A 22,098-nucleotide genomic window follows, 5' to 3' on the forward strand; every position below is an offset into this window, starting at 1 on the left:
TCTGTATGCTTCTTCCTTAGATTGGATACTCTCTCTAATTTCCTTTTGTAAGCCATGGATTGGCCCTCTTACCCATTTTGTTTTTGTGCCAGACAGGAATAAACAGCTGCTGCAGTCCCCCCATGCGTTCCTTGAATGTTTGCCATTGCCTATCCATTGTCATCCCTTTAAGTAACTCTCCCCAATCTATCAAGGTCAACTCATGTCTCATATCCTCATAGCTTCCTTGCATTCCAATCCACCAGCTCTCCCTCCAGGTTTTCTCCCTTGTGACCATTGGCTGCTTCCCTTATCTCTATTCCTGACTGTACTTGGGGAGAAAATCTGCAAGTTTGAATTAAGTGGACTGAATGGCCTACCTATCTATAATTTATGATCTTGTGTAAAGTACATACGACCACATGTTTGTGTCTGTTAGATCAGTTTAGTATGACTAAGTGGTAGTCCATGGCATTCAATGGACAATTTGCAGAATGCTTCTGGCACACTATGCCTGGGAAAAACTGAGCTTGCAGCTTGACAAAAAATTGTCCTGAGGAATTTGCCCCAATTTTCATCATTAAATGATAAATAATGTATTCTACAAAGAGATGCTGTTTATAAAAATAAACAGAAAAAAGGTTTTAAACAAGTGAAAGGAGAGAGGGTGGGAAGAGCAAAAGGGAAGTACTGAAAGTGTGAAAGTCAGGTGAGACTAAATGACTATAGTTGGTGGTGCAGGATCAAAGAAACAAAATGTGTCCAGAGCGGAGAGTGGCAGATCAGCTTGCATCTGAAAGCAAAAAAAAATTCTAATGGGCAGTTTGCACTTTCTTTAATTGCTGGAAAATTTCTGACCAACAGTTGAATCGGATCATGCAGGAAACCCAAAGTAATTTAAGAAGATGGGAGCCAACTTTGGAGCAGCAAAATAATGCAGCTTCCATTGCAGTCATATTGCTGTATTTATTCACTTGGCTTTCCAATAGTAATCACATTGTAGTCCGATTTGAACAAAACAACAGAAACTATACAACATGTAGGTCAATGCTAAGGTCAGCCTGACTGTGATTTCCCCCACCTGATCAATATTAGTTTCCAGCAGTTGAATTGATTCCCCTTTATGCAGTTAGGCACTTTATATGCTAATTAATTCATCCTTTTTATGCCTCTTGTTGCACATTCCAGGCTTTAACGATTCCTGTTAGTTCAACACTCAGCTGCAGTCAGAACGTGGGTCAGGGTCAGCACTTTGTCCAGCACATCTATGTTCGCTTATACTATTTAACACTGGGGGACTTTGCCAGCTTTTGGACAGCAGCTGTTCTTCTTCTGCATTCGCACCATCTTTGTTTTCATTATTTGTCATGTTACCCCACTCACTCTTGTCCTGTAAAACCTTTTGTTAATTAACCTGTCCTACCTTGCACCCTAACCCAGGCATCTCTTTTTGTTCTTTCACTTGCTTAAATCCTATTACTTTTCCTAGTAAGATATGGACCTGAAACAAGAACTGTTTTGCCACATGCTGCCTGACCAGTTGAGTATTGCCAGCATTTTCTGTCTCTATTCTGCCTATGTAGTGTTCGGTGTAGGTTTAGAAGCATGCAGCTCTTTGTGAAATACATGATCAAATTTGGGACAAACTCTTTGGTCAGACCAGTGAGCCCTGATAACTTGTGCAAGTCTACAAGTATGTTTCATGTGCACTGAGGCCCACCTGGGCTCCATGAGTTGGGCAATTTGTTACATTGTGAAATTCCTAACATCTGTTTCAACCTTTGTCAGTTGCATGAACTGATTTTTCACAGCTCTGCCCTCCTGCTATATTTGGGGTGCAAAGGTGTTGCTGCCATTCACTGACAGGTGGCTTGGGGAAATGAATGCCTAGTGTTAGAATGTTATACTTTGGTGGACCCTTTCCCCTCCTGCAACCAATCCCAAAATGAGAATCCCTGGCCAAGATAACCCATCGACTTGATGTACTTCTAATACAACATTTAGTGCCCATGGTTTTGTAAATTGAAAGCAGTTTAATGTAGATTGGGTGACACGGTTCCATTTTGCGATATCGTTAGCCCACTTTGTTTCAATTTGTGATGTCACTGGAATGGAATATTGCATCTCTCAAATATAATTTACAAATGGGCCAGAGGGACACCGGTAATTATGCATTTACCTCTCCTGAATTAAGACTATAAATTTAATTTATTTTGAACAGCTCATCAATGTTAATGTTAGGAAATTAGCATTCGTTGCTTGTGTGACAGAAGCATAGCTTAAAATGTTAGGAGCTTTTGCATGGAGTGATGCAGCATATAGTAATGCACGAGTTCAGGAATATGTTTGCTGACTAACGTAATCCACCCACATGTATTCAATTAATCTCCGTTCCCACTTGACACAAAATAGGCATCTTCTAAAAATACTGGCACTACATACAACACTGAGTAGGATGACTGAGAACTAATGCTTTAGCAAAACTTGTACATAAAACTATGGGCATACGACCTAAATGCGTAATAAACTGAAATGTTTCTGTAATAGTTTTGCAACTTTTTGATCAACATTCTTGAAGTTCAAGAAAATTTAGCTTGCTTATCATTCATAATTGTTTGTTTTGCTTTCCATGTAATGATGGCTCAGCAGGGTCGTGTAGTGAGTAGCTGAGAAATGCAATTTGCATTTTATTAGCAAAAGACTTGGAGCACACCCATGCAGATGAACTGGTCCAGAGACTGAGGCAGGGGGGTGGGGAGCAGTCACCTTTATACCTGGACCAGGGGGGGAAGAGTCCCAGGCAGGGCCGGCAGGGGCATGTCCTGGTATGTCACACACACACAGGCAATAAGCTAACAGTGGTTTACCACAGCATGCATCTCTGATCTCCAAGTTACATGGGGTAGTTGTACAGATTCCACAATTAGATTTGGCAGTCTCTGTTATGGCGTGAAACATTGACCATTTCCGTACTAGATTATGGTTCAGTGACCTCAGCTGAAAGTGTACATGTAGGAATCTTGGTTGTAAATAAGATCAGTGGTTTCCTGGTTATTCCCATGTGTGTATTGTCCCACTTGGACAAGAGTGCAAGATTTTCCATGAAAAGATATTTAAGCAAGGGTCAGTTCCTACAGCATTGAATCATTCCACTGAGAAAACATTTTCTGATTGGGGAAAAAAGTGAACAGTTCTAGATGTCATTGTACAAATTACAGCTTCATCGATCTATAAAGATTAAAGGGTTGTTGTTTGACAACTTTTTTTCTTTAATTGCCCCTTCCCAAAAGATGATTGGTTGGAGTTTATGGATTTGGCAGGAATGTTGGATATTGGATATAATTATAACTAAAACTGGTTTTGCAGAAACCTAAGGTATTATAGCAGAGCATAAGGACCATTCAGTGTCTTAATTTTTTAACGTGCCAGTGCAGATTTTAAGTTCATGAAGATGCTGTATTATCACAAAGACTACAAAACTTTTAGAAATATTGCTGTGCATTAATACTGGGTTTCTTAACTTTCAGGAACACCATTTGCAGCGGGCTATTTCAGCACAACAAGTTTATGGAGAGAAACGGGATAATATGGTTATTCCTGTCCCAGAGGCGGAAAGCAACATTGCCTACTATGAATCGGTCTACAGTGGAGAGTTCAAGATGCCAAAGCAGCTTATTCACATACAGCGTAAGTGCTAAAACTGAAATTTAAAACACGTGTGCAGGACTTCTAAAGATAAATTGTAATGATTAAATGGAAGCAACAATTGAAACTTGACTTCTCCAACTGCTTCCACTCCCTAACGAAAGGAACTCAGGCTGGTGTATGAAGCCGTGCTAACTTATTTCAAGTGGCCGTTCTTCCTGTATTCATTTGTGTGGTCATTGAGGTTATTAGATCATTCGAGCCATTGCAGTTGAGTTTGGATCTGCTCTTGCCTAAAGTCCATGTGTGTTTTGCAACAGGAGGTAAAACAGTATAGGCATTGGGAGAAGTCATGGCTAGTAAATCTAAGTAAGAATACTGACTTTTACGGTCCATGTCTCCTGTTTTTTTAAAAAAGAATATTGTACACCAGTTTTTTGATACATGGAACCTTAATTTTTTTTGTGTTGTTTACCATCAAATAAGACTTGCCTGATAACTTGTGGCTGTTCTGCAGCCATGAATGCAAGCAGTTTCATGGCAACCTTGATGTTTAAGAAGTTTAACAACACAGGTTAAAGTCCAACAGGTATATTTGGTAGCAAAAGCCACAAGCTTTCAGGGTTAGGGTTAGCGGTTAGGGTTAGCGGTTAGGGTTAGCGGTTAGGGTTAGCGGTTAGGGTTAGCGGTTAGGGTTAGCGGTTAGGGTTAGCGGTTAGGGTTAGCGGTTAGGGTTAGCGGTTAGGGTTAGCGGTTAGGGTTAGCGTTAGTGTTATGGGTTTGGGTTGGGGTTAGGTGTTAGGGGTTAGGGGTTAGGTGTTAGGGGTTAGGGGTTAGGTGTTAGGGGTTAGTGTTAGTGTTAGGGTTGGGTAAAAAACACACATTTAGTATACAGATAGGCAGGGCAAATGGAATGTTGGCCTTTATTTCAACGGAATGGAGTATAAAAACAGGGAAGTCTTGCTAAAACTAGGCACTAGTTAAACCACACGTGGAATACTGTGAACAGCTTTGGTCCTGTTATCTAAGGAAAGATATGCTGGTATTGGAGGCAGTCCAGAAAAGGTTTACTAGGTTGATTCTGGGTATGGAGGGATTTTCTTTGAGGAGAGGTTGGGCCTGCATTCATTAGAGTTCAAAAGGATGAGAGGCAACCTTATTGAGACATGTAGGATTCTCAGGAGATGCAAAGCTGGGCTGAAAAATGGCAAATGGAGTTTAACCCTGATAAATGTGAGGTGATTCATTTTGGTAGGACTAATTTAAATGTGGATTACAGGGTCAAAGGTAGGGTTCTGAAGACTGTGGAGGAACAGAGAGATCTTGGGGTCCATATCCACAGATCTCTAAAGGTTGCCAGTCAAGTGGATAGAGCTGTGAAGAAGGCCTATAGTGTGTTAGCTTTTATTAACAGGGGGTTGGAGTTTAAGAGCCGTGGGGTTATGCTGCAACTGTACAGGACCTTGGTGAGACCACATTTGGAATATTGTGTGCAGTTCTGGTCACCTCACTATAAGAAGGATGTGGAAGCGCTGGAAAGAGTGCAGAGGAGATTTACCAGGATGCTGCCTGGTTTGGAGGGTAGGTCATATGAGGAAAGGTTGAGGGAGCTAGGGCTGTTCTCTCTGGAGCGGAGGAGGCTGAGGGGAGACTTAATAGAGGTGTATAAAATGATGAAGGGGATAGATAGAGTGAACGTTCAAAGACTATTTCCTCGGGTGGATGGAGCTATTACAAGGGGGCATAACTATAGGGTTCGTGGTGGGAGATACAGGACGGATATCAGAGGTAGGTTCTTTACGCAGAGAGTGGTTGGGGTGTGGAATGGACTGCCTGCAGTGATAGTGGAGTCAGACACTTTAGGAACATTTAAGCGGTTATTGGATAGGCACATGGAGCACACCAGGATGATAGGGAGTGGGATAGCTTGATCTTGGTTTCAGATGAAGGTCGGCACAACATTGTGGGCCGAAGGGCCTGTTCTGTGCTGTACTGTTCTATGTTCTATGTAACAGGGTAAATGCTGACAGGTTGTTTTCCCTTGTGGGAGAGTCTAGGACCAGAGGGCATAATTTCAAGGTAAGGGGTCGCCCATTTAAGACAGGTGAGGAGGAATTTCTTCTGAGGATAGTGAATCTGTGGAACTCTTTTACTGCAGAGAGGTGTAGAGGCTGGGTCATTAAACGTGTTCAAGCTTGAGAGAGTTATTTTCTTAAGTAAGGGATTCAAGGGTTATGGGGAAAAGTTGGGAAGTGAAGTTGAAGATTATCAGATCAGTCATGACCCCATTGAATGGTGAGCAAACTTGATGGGCCGAACAGCCTATTTTTGCTCCTATATCTTGCAGTGACAAAATAGGTTCATTAATTCTTTGAGACTCTGAATAAGAGCCTTTTGGAGCTTTTAGCTCACTTCAGGTTATGCTTGTTTTGGTAGCCAGTATCACTCGTTCCTTTTTGTAAGGAGTTTGCTTATAAAGATAGATATATATCACTTATTGAGATTCATTTAATGACTTGCAATATTTTTGGAACTTGCAGAGTCTGTTTTGCAAATGCTGCTCTGATTAGTTCAACGCGTGTTTTATTTTTGAAAGTTAGTGAGATGTAGCATATGCATGTAATACAAGTTTTTAAGATGTGCAGTTTATCTATTGCTATCCATGTATTGTCGCACGCAACATGTGCAGCAAGATTTGTACCCACCCTACCAATTCCTTTGCCTCGAGTTGTTTGATTGTTTTCCCTTGGCAGTGATCTGTTCACCTTGAATTGAACTTCTAATCTCCTGCGTACTCCATTGCAAAGTCAGCCTACTTCCACTTACCTATTTCCACCCAACTACTGCGAACCCTATGTTCAAATCCCCTCATGGTCTTGCCACTCCTAGAATCGTAGAATCCCTACAGTCTAGAGGAGACCATTCGGCCCATGGAGCCTGCACCAACAACAATCCCACCCAGGCCTTAAGCCTACAATTACCCTGCTATCCCCCTGACACTAAGGGACAATTTAGCATGGCCAATCAACCTGACCCGCACATCTTTGGAGTGTGGGAGGAAACCCAGGCAGACGCGGGGAGAATGTGCAAGCTCCACACACACTGACCCGAGGCTGGATTTGAAATCGGGTCCATGACGCTGAGAGGCAACAGTGCTTGACACTGCTGCCCCTCCTTATCTCTAATATTCTGCAACTGTGTCCCTTTTACTCTTTTTGAGTTTGGCCTTTTGGATGATCATCTTTGCATCCTCACTGCCCAGCAGAAGTGAAGGTGGTGATGGACTATTTTTCTGGACTGATGCAATCTATGTGGCAAAGGTATTTACACAGAGCTGATGGATAAGGAATTCCAAAACATTGAACGAGTGACAATGAAGGAACAATTTTATATGTCCAGTCAGGATGAAATGGAAATGAGTGCTCTCATCCACCTGCTGCTCTACATGGTGGAAATGACTGGTTTGGGAGATGCTTCTCAAATAACCCTGGTGAATTGCTGTATTGCATCCTGTAGATGCTATACATGAAAGCCATGTATGTAGTTGGAGTGGCAAACCCTTAGACTGTTTTATGCTGGCCTTTACTCTGGAATTCCTTCAATAAACCACTCTATTTCTGCAATGTTCCCTCTTTTAAGGCCATCCTTAAACATCTTGGCCTAAATTGTGGTCTGCGCACCCAACCCCTGCATCTCCTTTAGCCCAACAGACACCTTTTGTAGCATATACATGTAGTACAAGTTTTTGCATCTCTAAGCATTGAGAGCCATTTTCTTGTATTAAACAATTGTGCCACCGTGCTGCCCATAATCATCTCTGCTGCAGGTCATCAGTGCAGGAGTTCCTCAGGGTAGTATCCTAGGCACAACCATCTTCAGCTGTTTTATCAATGACTTTCCTCCCCATCATAGAGTCAGAAGTGGGGACGCTCTCTGATGATCAGTACCATTCATGATTCCTCTGATACTGAAGCAATCCATGCCCAAATGCAGCAAAACCTGGACAATTCCCAAGCTTGGGTTGACAAGTGGCAAGTAACAATCACACCACAAGTGCCAGGCAAAGACCACCTCCAATAAAAGAGCATCTAGCCATCACCTTTTGACACTCAATGACATTACCATCGTTGAATACACCCCTATCAACATCCTGAGAGTTACCATTGGCCAGAAATTGAACTTGACTAGCCATGTAAATACTGTGGTTACAAGAGCAGGTCAAAGACTAGGAATCCTCTGGTGAGTAACTCCCTCCTGACACCCTGAAGCCTGTCCATCATCTACAACAGGGGTCTCCAAACTACGGCCTGCGGGTCACATCCGGCCTGCAGCAACTTGAAATATTCATTCATTTATAAAACTAATTTTTTTCTTTGACCCGTGAAAATGTGTAAAATATACGATGTGGCCCTCGTACTGAAAAGTTTGGAGACCGCTGATCGACAAGATGCACGTAAGGAATGTGATGGAATACATCCCACTTGCCTGATTGGGTGCAGCTCCAACAACACTCAAGAAGCTTGACACCATCCAGGGCAAAGCAGATCACTTGATAGGCATCACATCCACTCCCTCCACTACCAACATTCAGTAGCTACTATCTACAAGATGCACTGCAGAAATTCACCAAAGGTCCTTGGACAGCACCTTCCAAACCCATGACCACTTCCATCTAGAAGGAAAAAGGCAGCAGATACGTTGGAATACCACATTCCCCTCCAAGCCGCTCACCATCCTGACTTGGAGATATATCGCCATTCCTTCGCTGAGTCAAAATCTTGCAATTTCCTCCCAAACGGCATTCGTGGGTGTACCTACATGTCAGGGACTGTAGCTGTTCAAGAAGGCAGTTCACTACCACCTTCTCAATGGCAACTAGAGATGAGTAATAAAAATGCTGGCCTAATCAGTGATGCCCACAATCCATAAAATTAATTTTAAAAATGGGTGGAAAGGGACAAGTAGATGTAAAAGATTTTTACTTTAAAAATATTATTTATATATAATTTTAAATTGTGTATTAGGCCAGACATTGTAATGTCTGACTAGTTAATTGTGTTTCTGTATGTAAACTGATAGGGATTTCCCTGGGCTTCCCAGCATCTGAGCCTGTTAAATGGTGTCTTGTCGTTATCACCAATCACTTTGAAACAAAATACTATGCAATCTGTTATGTTTGCCATTCGTACAATTAATACATCAGTTCGTTTTTACCACAATAAATGTCTATTTTTACTTTTTCCATTTACTAAAAGGAATTGATAATACTCCTGTTGATTTCTACCATTTTATTGGTGGCTAGAGTAACGCCGAGAAACTGAAAACCAGAGATTGCTAAATACATTGACCGATCTTCCACCAAACTTTAGGTACATTTCATGAGCCCAAAACTGCCTGTTTATCATAATACAAAACTGCTTCAAACAGTACTTGTACTGCCTCAGGCTCTGAGATCTGTGACATTTACTTGGGGTGGATTACACAGGTCTTAAAGAAGGAGCAGAGACCATTATGAATGCACTCGGTATATAATCTTCCAAAAGTTCTCGCTTTGGATCAGTTCTTTTGAATTTGGCAACTTGTACATTTCATGGTAGTATTTCATGCCACCATTTAAGGTGGAAGAGGCAAATTGGGGAATTGTACACCAATTTGCCTAATATCGTTCGGAAATTGTTAGAGACTATAGAAAATAAGTGCAGGACTAGGCCATTTGAGCCTGTACCACCATTCAATATGATCATGGTTGATCAAGCACTTTCAGTATCCCAGTCCCACTTTCTCTCCATACTCCTTGATCCCTTTAGCTGCAGGGGCTGCGTCCAGCTCCCTCTTGGACATATCTAACCACCTGGCTCCAACAGCTTTCTGTGGTAGAGAACTCCACAGGTTCACAACTCTTCTGAGGAAGAAGTTCTTCCTCATCTCGGTTTGAATGGTTTACCCCTTATTCTGAGACTGGCTCCCAGTTCTGCACTTCTCCAACATCGGGAACATTCTTCCCGCATCTAGCCAGTCCACTCCCATCAGGATTTTATATGTTTCTTTGCGATCCCCTCTCATTCTTCTGAATTCCAGTGAGTACAAGCCCAGTCAATCCAGTCTCTCTTCATATGTCAGTCCTGCCATTCCGGGAATCAGTCTGGTGAACCTTCACTGGACTCCCTCAAGAGCAGGAATGCCCTTCCTCAAACTAGGAGACCAAAACTGCACACACTACTCGAGGTGTGGCCTCAGAGACTCTGTACAACTGCAGCAAGACATCCTTACTCCTATACTCAAATCCTCTTGCTATGAAGGCCAGCATGCCATTAACTTTCCTCACCGGCTGCTGTACCTGAATGCCAACCTTCAGAACTGTTCCACCATTACACCCAGGGATAATTAGGTATAGCGACTGAACACCTTGAAAACTTTCAGTGATCAAAGATGAACAACATAGAATAGGTCACACCTGAAGAATCTATTTGAATTTTTTTGAAGTGACTAAAGTAGAACAGAGGAAAGTTTCAGGAGTATTTGATCACATTCCTCGTAAGAGACTGTTGGCTAAAGTTGAGACCTGGTTAGGAAATTGGCTGAGTGGTAGGCAACAAAGCAGGAACAATAGGCAGGATGTTGACTAGTATCCTGCAAGAATCTGTTTGTGATCAAATGTTCACCATATTTATTCATGATTTCGATGATTGAAATAGATTTAAATTTAGACAAAACTGGGCGATATTTTCTGGGGGATGCAAGGTGAATTCAGACAAGTTGAGTGGTCAATGCAGTACAGCATGGCTAAATGTAAAGTTCTACACTTCGGTGTGGGGGAAAAAAAGAAAGTATTATTTAAATGGTGATATATTGGGAAGTGTGGATGTACAAAGGGATCTGGGTATCCTTGTACATCAGTCAAAGTGGAGAGACAGGTGAAGCAAGCAGTTAGGAAGGCAAATGGTATTGGCCTTCATTGCAAGAGGATTTGAGTTCAGAAGGAGGGATATCTTACTGCAGTTGTACAGGGCCTAGTGAGACCATACCTGGAGTTTTGCTTGCAGTTTGGGTCTCCCTACCATAGAAAATATATACTTGCCATTGAGGGAGTGCAGAAGAGGTTCACTGATACTGGGATCGACCTCAGTAGAGTAGGGAGAGATTGGTTTGAAGGGGCCTGTATTCACTAGAGCTTAGAAGGATGAGAGGAGATTTGATTGAGACGTGTAAATTTCTAGCAGGGCTGGATGAACTAGATGCAGGGAAGATGTTTTATCTGGTTGGAGAATCTAGAAGCAGGGGACACAATTTCAAGATATGGGGTAGACCATTTACAACAAAGATTAGGAAAATTTTCTTCATTCAAAGGGGTAGTGAACCTGTGTAATTCTCCACCGCAGAAGGCTGTGGAAGCCAAGTTACTGAATGTATTCAAGAAACGGATCAATAATTCTTTAGATTTCAATGGCATCAAGGAGTATAGGGAGAAAACAGGAATGTGGCGCTGAGATACAGGATCAGCCATATATTGAATGGCAGAACCGGCTCGAAGGGCTGAATGACCTCCTTCCAGTTTTTGTTTCTATGATCTACTCTATCACCTGATGAAGGAGCTGCGCTCCGAAAGCTCGTGCTACCAAATAAACCTGTTAGACTTTTTAACCCGGTGTTGTGAGACTTCTTACTGTGCCCATCCCAGTCCAACGCCGGCATCTCCATATGTTTCTATGATGGGATAGAAAGCCTCACATCCAAGCTGGTCACTGACACAAAACTGTGTGGCAATTTAGGCAGTGCAGATAGAAACATAAAATTGCAAAGAGAAATTGAGAGTTAAGTGAATGAACAGAGCTGTGGCAAAAATGTTACACTGTAGATAAGTAAGAGGTCATCTACTTTAGATCTAAAAATGACAGGTGAAAGTATTTTCTAACTGGTAAAAAGCTAAGAAACCGAGGAGGTCCTAAAGGACTAGGGGTAGGTGTACACAGCTAGTTATAATCGTGAGCTGATATCAAAAAACCTTTTTATCTAGAGGACCAGAAACTAGGGGCTTGGAGTTGAGCTACGATTATACAAAGCTCTGACTTGAACCACACCTGGAATACCAGTAGCAATTCTAACAAAGCACCATACCTTGGGAAGTACATATTGGAATCGGAGACCGTGTGGCATAGATTTACCATGATGATTGATGCCTGGACTCCAGGTTAAGCTGCAAATGCAGTAGAGATTACACAAACTAGGGTTGTGTTCTATAGAATTTAAAATGTTATAGGATAATAGAATCAAAGTTTTCACTGTATTATGGGGAAAAAAGGTTAGGAACTCCAGGACTAGGGCAGTAAAAAAACAGAGGGCTAGGCTTTTCAGTACTGAGGTTAACAAACCTACATTGCAAAGGATGTTAAAAATTTGGAACCCCCTTCGCAGATGTCAATTGACACTAAGCCAGTTATTTTTAAATGAGAGATTTTTTTGACCAATGGAGAGAAGGCAGGTACTACAGAGCATTTAGTTCTTCATGTTTGTACTGACTTTTGGCAATAACCATGGATTAGAGCACGTGGCTTGCATTCTTTCAGTAAAATTAAACCTTTTTAGTACATTTTCTTATTATCCTGTCTGTAACTTCCCCTCTTTTAGTGCAACCTTCGCACTCGACCATTTCCATTGTGAAAGTAGATGCAAAGTACTAATTTAATACCTTGGCCATGTTCCCCCTCGTGAATAAAGATTTCCTTTGGATCCTTAATTTGGCCCAACTTCTTCCCTAGCTAAACACTTATGCGTGATATGGTTTAGGGTTCAGTTTAAACATTTCATAATGTTACCCTGCCAATGTTTTCTTGTAACCTCTCTAATTGTATTAACTTTTCAATTTTCTCCTGGATTGTCCATATTATCAACTAAATCCCACTCCTGATATTTATTGGAGGAGGTGGTGGAAGCATATTCTATAACTATGTTCAAGAGGCATCTGGATAGACACATGAATAGGCATGGAATAGAGGGATATGGACCATGTAGAGGCACGAAAATATTAGATTAGAGAGGCATCTGTGTCGGCACAGCCTGTTCCTGTGCTGTACTGTTCTTTTTTGTTATCAGCAGTGCACACCTAAGCTCACCGGATAACAGCTACAGAAGTTATGGGAAGTAAACCTTTAAAGTAGCTACTCCCGTTGCTTAGTCAGCCATAAAAAATACAGGATATTAGCACAGGTAAAATGACAGTTAAACAACCATGGATTTTTGCACCACACTTGAGTGTGCACTAAGAGATTCTTACCCCATCCCCAGCCGCCTTGGAGGTGCTAAAGATACAATGCAACATTTTTTCCCAGGATATAGAGTCTGTCTGTATCATAACAGTAGTTCATCACCACAAAACAACTGAAATACAAAAAATATGTGAACCCATAGTTTCAGCAGAGGTTTTCCTTGCCCACTGTGAGGACTTGTTGGGTCCTTCCCACTATCTCTTAAACCACTTGCCCACTTCCCTGCAATGGTGCTACCCATTTTAACTATAATTGTAATAGAGGAAATTGCATGAAAAGGTCCACCACTATGTATGCCAGGATTATAAGATGAGAAGCCGGATAAAAATCTCACCACTCCAGTACCATACGAAGTACACAACACACTCCTCAGAAATGAGAAGAAAATGAATGTCTCTGGAGTAAAGGAGAAAGTTCACTACCATGCTCATTCACAGGATTGCTCCTATCAATGTGATAAGTCACGTAACAGGATTGATTAAGGGATGTAATTACAGGAGATACGTGCATGGATTAATGAAGAACTGCAGAATATGATTCTAAACAGTCTAATCGATGAAGTTCACCTCAATCAGTGATAGGATTGCCCCCATCAATATGAAAAAAAACAGTACCGGATCAACGCGAGGATCTAATTACAGGGGGTGGTACAGTCCAAGGTTAACGAATCCTGATTTTTACAGTATAACAGCTGACAAATACCTCTGTCTTTTATCCTGACAAGGGTGTATAATATGAGCATAATCATAAAATCAGGAGTATAATCACAAAGTAACAAGGCTCAGGATTAATGAAGAACTGCAGGATAACATAACCATCCATAGAGCTTGAAAAGACCAAAGCCATGATAGAGTCGTCGCCGAGCAGCCAAGATCCATCCCAGAGTTTCACTGAAGCCTTTGCAACTCTGCCATGTTGTTTGTCATCCCAAAGCTCTGATAGAGAAGCCAAGACCCCAGCAGATGGCAAAGACACATTGCGTCTGGCTGCCTCCATCCCTTCTCAATGAACAGAGGACAAGACAATGCAAAACCAGTGGTCGGAGTCTTCAACCGACCCCAAGCCTCAAAGACAAGAGACCATGTGCTCCATCCAACTCAAAATGCCCAGCCTTCAAGTAGAGATCATGAAAGCTGGAAATTACTCTTCAGTTCCCCTCAGGAGACTGGGTGCATGGATACGCCTTCTCTGGTGCCATCTCCCTGAATCAACCAGGATGTTCATACCATGCAGCAGGAGTTTCCAGGACTGAAGGTGAGCCCACACCGAGGAAATTTCCCTCTCGGCTGACAGGATTCTCTTCTCTCCTTCGTCCATTCTCTTTAGGATATCTTGCAGTTCACCAACAAGTCTGTGCCAGTAAGCATCCATAGTCTGCCAGGGAGCAGATACCATCTTCCACAACTTCACTCCTAATGGCATTCATCATCTTGAAGACTATGGCACAGCTGAAGCAAAACCACCACTGCAAACTGGGCCCCACCTTGGCCATCTCCAACCATCCCAATCAATCAAGAATTTTCTTGACTTAATCTGGCTCCCCATCACCAAAGTTTAGTTAGGATCTTCCAGGGACATAGCACAGATTATGCACATCAGGATCAAATAATTGATTTGTTCATCAGGATTTTAAAAAATAATCAAAAGATGAGTAGTGCTAGAGCTCATGAAAACGCAGCCGCTTCCACACTTGCATCATTTGTCCCTCCCTCATTAACATCATTCTTAATACTTACACTCCCATCCTCCTCTTGTTTCTAAGATCTGCTTGGAGAATTCTCAAATCTTGCTAAGGGAAATTGCAGTGCCACAGTTCCATTTGTAAAATATAAATGCCGATCATTTGTTTTACACGTTGCCTGATTTAATCAGACAATCCAGGCACAGCCAGCGCTCTTTGCCTTGTTGTATCTCAATTTGAGTGAGCCAGCCTTTTTATGCATTGTTGTATTTATTATATCCTTGGGTTGCAATTCTTGATGTCTAAAAATCTAATCTGTATTCACTACACAAAAGATTGCTAAGAGCTGGCAACTAAACATAAAATTCTGTCCTTTAGCACATCCAAGCGCCCTTTTCTTAAACTATAATACATATAGGCACTCAAACAGTTGCGTGTGTTCATGATTTATATTAATGCTGTTATTTGGGAATTCATTTTGACGATTTGTTACCCAAGTAACTGTCACCATTTATGTCATGCACAGCTCCGAATACTACTACAACCAAGACTAACATTTCCCTTAGTCTTGTTGTGAATCTTAGACACTTCAGTGGGAACAAACCAAATTATTCTATAATTGCTTTTTGCAAATCATTAGTTTAACCATTAAACTGTTGACATTTCTGGAGTATTCATGTTCCTGAGCTGACTGGTTTTGATCTTTAAGTTTATTGTCATTGACTCAGTAGCATTCTTTTCTGAGTCAGAAGGTCAAGGTTCAAGACCTACTCTGGAGATTTGAACATGCAATGTAGGCTGACACTTCAGTGTAATGTGGGAACTTGCTGGTATGGGTGATGTGAATCTCAACGTTTAGGCTGTTATATCTGTTAGTAGTAACTTGAAAAGCTGATTTAATAGCATGAGTGTTAGGAGCCATGTCAGAGAAGCTGAACTTCTAGGATCTGAATTAAAATAAAGACTCTTGCTTTCCAAAACCATAGCCCTAATGTTCCATGTCAACTGTGTAAAATCTCTCAATTCATGCATGGATTTCTATAAAACAATATAAATCAAAATTTTAATGGACTGTGCAATGAAATTAAGAAATCAGAATTTTTCCAAGTGTCATCACCATACAAAGTTAATTTAATGTATTATAGCTGACAGCTATTATTGATTGTAAAGACTAGATTCATTTTTCATGTCCTCCTTGTGGATATTTCGCACCAAGCTGGAGAACACAACACAATTCAGATAGCTAATGGTGTCAAGCACTTCCAGGCCCGGCGTTGCACAGGCTGCTAGCTGCATGGTAAAGCTCCCTCTGCAGCACCAGTGTAACATTTCTATTACCAACATTTGCCATTCTTGTAATCTTTAAGAGATTTAGACAAGCTGAGGGCAATGTTTCGTTATGGCCTCATACCTTCTGGCAAATAGATTGAAATTGTTTGAGTTCTTGGCATTTATTTTCTGTCAATTGACCAAAGCATGACTCGTATTTTTCTGGTCAGATGCTTCATCTTGATTCATCTTTTCAGAACTGGACTGCGAGACCCTCATCGTTTTACCTTTTCATAGCAAAAGAGAATGTCAAGGATAGAATGTTGGCATCCCACTGATGAATGAGACGCTGACTTAGCTCAGCTGTTAATAATTTTTCTCAAGTTGTTTTTGGTTATAATGGTGGATTTTTTAACTATAGCATTGTTCACGTTGCATATGGGGAAATGAAAATATTTTGGCGGGCCTGGTCTTGGGAGAATGAGAGACTGGTGTGGAAGCATGTGATATGGATGAGCTTAGAGGATATTAGGAGCTATAAAAGAAAACCTAAGTGAGAGAGTTTTACTCCCGTTTTTAAAAAAAAGTAACAGGAAATTGTAAAATAAAACTCCAAACTACTAAGAGATTATGCTGATTGGTTGTTACTGCTCAACTAGGCTAATTTCAAACTGTATCTTGATCAGCCGAGCAGGACGGGCATATTAACACACCAGTCTAGGGAAAGAAAAATACAGAGTTGTGTAAAGTAAATGTCTCAGGTGTTAAAGCATCAAGAACTTAAGGAGAACCAGGACTAAACCTTTCAAAGAATTGAAATCGTAGTGAAAGAGAGCCATTTTGAACACTAATATAAATTAAGTTTAATTTTGATGTGCATTTTTATTTCTAATGGACCTCCCATGGCGCTGCTCACACTAAAGCATAGTGCTGTGGTATTCATGCTGATGTCTGTGTCTTCCTTTTCTGTTCATTTTCTGCTGTTTTTTGTGGCTACTCTTTGCTTTCTAATTTTTAAAAGTAATTCCTTTTGGTTCAGGAGGAACTAATGGCATAGTGGTTAGCATCTCACAACGTCGGGGAACTGGGTTCATTTCTGGCCCCTTGGGTGACTACCTATGGAGTTTCTTCTCCCTGTGTCTGTGTGGGTTTCCTCTGGATGCTCTAGTTTCCTCCCACAATCCAAAGATGTGCAAGTCAGGTGGATTGGTCATGATAAATTGCCCTTTGGTGTTCCTAATGTCTAGGTTAGGTGGATTAATCATGGTAAATGTGCGAGGTAATGCAGATGGGGTGGGCCTGAGTGGGATGCTCTTTGAGAGTTGGTGCAGACTCAATGGGCTGAATGGTCTCCTTCTGCACTGCAGGGGTTCTATGGTTTAACCAACAAGAGAGGGATGGGGGGTGGTGTGGTTAGTGTATTGTGTGTTTTTCTCATCCTCACTTTCAAATCCTTGGTTTCACCCCTCTCTATCTGTAGTCCTATCAAACCCCCAATCTTCTAGGTATCTGCTTTCCTTTGAATCTGGCCTCATGAGCAACCTTGATTCTAATTGTTCTAACATTAGTGGATTAGTGGGGTGCCTTCAACTGCCAATGCCCTAAACTTTGAAATATCCTCACTTTGCTGCTACACCCACCACCGCACCCCCTCCCCGCCTGTTTGTCTTCCCTCAGTTAAGACCCCTTAAAACCTACCTATTAAGCGAAATGTTTGACTGCTTGCTGTAATATCTCGCTATGGCTCATTGTTGGATTTTGTTTTATAACAATCCTGAGATGTTTTACTGTTTCAGAGGTGCTCTATAAATACAAACTGTTTCTCATCCCTCTCAGTTTCACCATATTCCCTACCCCCTTTACTTCCTTAACATCACCTGAAAGGTTGCCAAACCCATGATAAAGTTATTAAACCATGCTGCTAAAGTTAAGCATAAACTAGCCAGCACAGCTTGTAAGAGTTTTTGAAGTAGTTAAATGTTGGTCACTTGGAGGCAGCAACAAAATAAGTTTATCATGAGAAATCGGAAAGTGGCAGACATATTGAAGAAATATATTTTCTGTCTTGAAGTGAATGGGATCAAAGGCTATTGGGAGAAAGCAGGATTAGGCTATTGAGTTGGACGATCAGCCCTGATCATGATGAATGCAGATGACACAAAGTATAGTGGACAGTGAAGAAAGTTATATCCAATTGCAACGGGATCTTGATCAATTGGGCCAGTGGGCTGACGACTGGCAGATGGAGTTTAATTTAGACAAATGCGAGGTGATGCATTTTGGTAGATTGAACCAGGGCAGGACTTACTCAGTTAATGGGAGGGCATTGGGGAGAGTTACAGAACAAAGAGATCTAGGGGTACATGTTCATAACTCCTTGAAGGTGGACAGAGTGGTGAAGGTGGCATTCGGCATGCTTGGTTTCATCGGTCAGAACATTGAATACAGGAGTTGGGACGTCTTGTTGAAGTTGTACAAGACATTGGTAAGGCCACACTTGGAATACTGTGTGCAATTCTGGTCACCCTATTATAGAAAGGATATTATTAAATGAGAAAGAGCGCAGAAAAGATTTACTAGGATGCTACCGGGACTTGATGGATTGAGTTATAAGGAGAGGCTGAATAGACTGGGACTTTTTTCTCTGGAGTGTAGGAGGCCGAGGGGTGACCTTTATAGTGGTCTATAAAATAATGAGGGGCACAGATCAGCTAGATAGTCAATATCTTTTCCCAACGGTAGGGAATCTAAAACTAGAGGGCATAGGTTTAAGGTGAGAGGGGAGAGATACAGAAGTGTCCAGAGGGGCAATTTTTTCAGAGGGTGGTGAGTGTCTGGAACAAGCTGCCAGAGGTAGTAGTAGAGGCGGGTACAACCTTATCTTTTTTAAAAAGCATTTAGATAGTTACATGGTACGATGGGTATAGAGGGATATGGGCCAAATGCGGGCAATTGGGATTAGCTTGGGGATTTTTTTTTAAAAAGGGCGGCACAGACAAGTTGGGCCGAAGGGCCTGTTTCCATGCTGTAAATCTCTATGACTCTGACTCTTATGAATGGCGGAGCAGGCCCGAAGAACCAAATGGCCGCCTCCTATGTTTCTGTGCTCACGGTAATTACGTACGGAAAATCAAGGGTAACCTAACGCCTAATAAGAGTCAGGAACTTGAGGTAATTAATGTCAGCAGAGAAAAAGTTTCATCACAACTTGCATGTTAAATCCCCAGGATCTGATGGCTTGCATCCTAGAATTCTAAGAGGTAGAGATAGTGGGTGCATTGCTTATGATATTTCAAAATTCCCTGGATTATAGAATGGATCAAACAAACTGCAAGTTAGCAAATATAACATGGCTATTCAAGAAAGGAGGGAGCAGGCAACCGGGAACTACAGAGCAGTTAACCTGTCATCAGTTGTACAGAAAATGCTGGAACCTCTTGTTGAGAGTCTTAAAATGACTTTCCAAGTGCATTGTTATCAGACAAAGTCAGCATGGTTTTACATAAAGGAACTTGTGTTTAACAAATTAGGTAGCGTTTTTAAAGATGTGACTAGGTAGATAAAGAAGAACCAGTAAATGGTCAGATTTTCAAAGGCATCCAATAAGATGGAATACAAGTTTAACGCACAAGATAAGGGCTAATAGTTAATGGATAGGAAGAAAAAGAGAGAGAAATGGGGCATGCTAAAGTTGACAGTCTATGACTAGTGGAGTGCACGGTAGCGCAGTGGTTAGCACTGCTGCTTCACAGCTCCAAGGTCCCGGGTTCGATTCCCGGCTCGGGTCACTGTCTGTGTGGAGTTTGCACATTCTCCTCGTGTCTGCGTGGGTTTCCTCCCACAGTCCAAAGATGTGTGGGTTAGGTTGATTGGCCAGGTTAAAAATTGCCCCTTAGAATCCTAAGATGCGTAGGTTAGAGGGATTAGCGGGTAAATATGTGGGGGTAGGGCCTGGGTGGGATTGTGGTCAGTGCAGACTCGATGGGCCGAATGGCCTCCTTCTGCACTGTAGGGTTTCTATGATTTCTATGAGTGTCACAAGGATCACTGCTAGGACTGCAGCTGTTTACAATCTGTGTGAATGATTTGGGCAAAAAAACTGAGGGATGCATCCGAGTTTGCTGACAATACTAGGTGAGAATGGAAGCTGTAAGCAGGGCAGAGGCTTCCGATATATAGATGGGTTAAATTAATAGAAAACATCCAAGATCAAATGTAATGTGAGAATGTACTTGATTTTCCACTTTGGCAAAAATAGAAAAGCAAAATATTTTTCAAAAGGTGTGAAACTTGTAAGTGTTAATGTTCCAAGGCACTTGAGTTTACTTATACAGGAAACAAAAAATTAGTATGCAGATGAAACAAGCAGTTAGAAAAGGAAAATGGCATGTTGCAAGAGGGATTGGAGTGCAAAAATAAGAAACCTTGTTACGATTGTACAGGGCTTTAGTGAGCTCGCACCTGGATACTGTGCGCCATTTTGCTTTCCATTTTTGAGGAACAACATACTTGCATGGGAGATGGTTAAGTGAAAATTCACAGTTCAACCCTTTCAACCTAAGACAGGCTGAGGAAATTAGGTCTGTACTCGAGTTCAGAAGAATAAGAAGTGACATAATTAAAACAAACAAGATTCTGAAGGGGCTTGACAGGATAGATACCGAGAGGCTGTAAGTTCTTTTGGTTGCGGGGGGGGTGCATGGGTTCAAAATAAAGACAGTAAGAAGTCTCAACACCAGGTTAAAGTCCAACAGGTTTATTTGGTAGCAACTACCATAAGCTTTCGGAGCGCTGCCCCTTCGTCAGATGGAGTGAAAATCTGTTCTCCAACAGTGCACAGAGACACAACATCAAGTTACAGAATACTATAGAATGCAAATCTCTACGGCCAGCCAGGTCTTAAAGGTACAGATAATGTGGGTGGAGGGAACATTAAACACAGGTTAAAGAGATGTGTATTGTCTCCAGACAGAACAGCTAGTAAGATTCTGCAAGATCAGGAGGCAAGCTGTGGGGGTTACTGATAATGTGACATAAATCCAACATCCCGGTTTAGGCCGTCCTCATGTGTGCGGAACTTGGCTATCAGTTTCTGCTCAGCGACTCTGCGCTGTCGTGTGTCGTGAAGGCCGCCTTGGAGAACGCTTACCTGAAGATCCAAGTATTCTGTAACTTGATGTTGTGTCTCTGTGCACTGTTGGAGAACAGATTTTCACTCCATCTGACGAAGGGGCAGCGCTCCGAAAGCTTATGGTATTTGCTACCAAATAAACCTGTTGGACTTTAACCTGGTGTTGAGACTTCTTACTGTGCTTACCCCAGTCCAACGCCGGCATCTCCACTTCAAAATAAAGGGCAGATCATTTAGGACGGAGATGAAGTGGAGTTTTTTCACTTGAAGGGTGGTGAATATTTGGAATTCTCTGCTCTAGAGGAATGTTGATGCTCCTTTGTTAAATATATTTAACAGCATGATAGATCTTTGCTCGTGGAAAAGAGGGATATGGGTAGTGGGTGGGAAAATTGAGTTGGAACAGTACGAGATTTATCACAGGAGCTGTGGTAGCATTTGGAAAACTAGATTAAATATAAAGGGTAAATCTACAGTTCAAAATCTAAAAGATGGTTAGGATGAGAGTGTCCATTCAGTCTATTTTATGATTTAGCTCGATGGTATATGCTATGGTCTTCTCATTTCATCTTTTAGTATCTTCTCTCTTCTCCCTGGAACTTTAACCCATTAACATCTTGTGTGTCCTTTCAATGGTCATTTCAGACTAGGAAAAGGGGCAAGTTCTCCTCAGTTATAACTTGGGCCTTTGACACTAAGGACTAACCTAATGCCCTGTCTCCAGTGCATGAATGCTTGTGTCTCAGTGCACTGCAATGCAATTTAACCATAACAATATGTTATTTTACAGCTACCTGCATTCTCAGTGGGGTATCAGTATTTGTTTTCTACAGCAGTCTGGACAATTGTTGCTGCCTAATCAATCAATTATTGATATTTTATGCTATTTTCCCATATTTTGGAAACCACAGTGGACATGGGCATCACATTGCTTTTCAAACCAAAGAGGATGGCAGTTTTATTTGAATGATTGACAGCTACTCTACAATTTCTATTTTGGGAAATCAACTGCTTTTAAAAATCTTTCTCCCTGTCATACTGATCAAATCATTCCATCCAGGCTGAAGACAGCAAATTTAGAATTGTAACAGCCCTTCCAAAAAGTGTTGTATTGCTAGGGAATTAATTAT

The 22,098-nt window shown here is 41.6% G+C and overlaps 1 protein-coding gene across 7 annotated transcripts in view; it reads left to right on the forward strand.

Moving 5' to 3' along the window:
* LOC144506915 (enhancer of polycomb homolog 1-like) overlaps positions 1-22,098 on the forward strand; it is a 223,362-nt gene that overhangs the window by 154,332 nt on the left and 46,932 nt on the right. For 4 of the 7 annotated variants that reach the window (XR_013499977.1, XR_013499976.1, XM_078233300.1 and 1 more), the window contains one exon: positions 3,507-3,666. Coding sequence is in view for 5 of the 7 variants with exons in the window: in XM_078233300.1 (XP_078089426.1) it covers positions 3,507-3,666 (160 nt within the window). In the remaining 2 variants the exon portion in view is untranslated. Of the gene's footprint in view, positions 1-1,468; positions 1,519-3,506; positions 3,667-22,098 lie in introns of all 7 variants that reach the window. The other 3 variants (XM_078233313.1, XM_078233331.1, XM_078233322.1) reach the window with 1 other exon arrangement.

This window comes from Mustelus asterias, chromosome 2 (genome assembly GCF_964213995.1).
Source record: "Mustelus asterias chromosome 2, sMusAst1.hap1.1, whole genome shotgun sequence".
NCBI classification, from domain to species: Eukaryota; Metazoa; Chordata; class Chondrichthyes; order Carcharhiniformes; family Triakidae; genus Mustelus; species Mustelus asterias.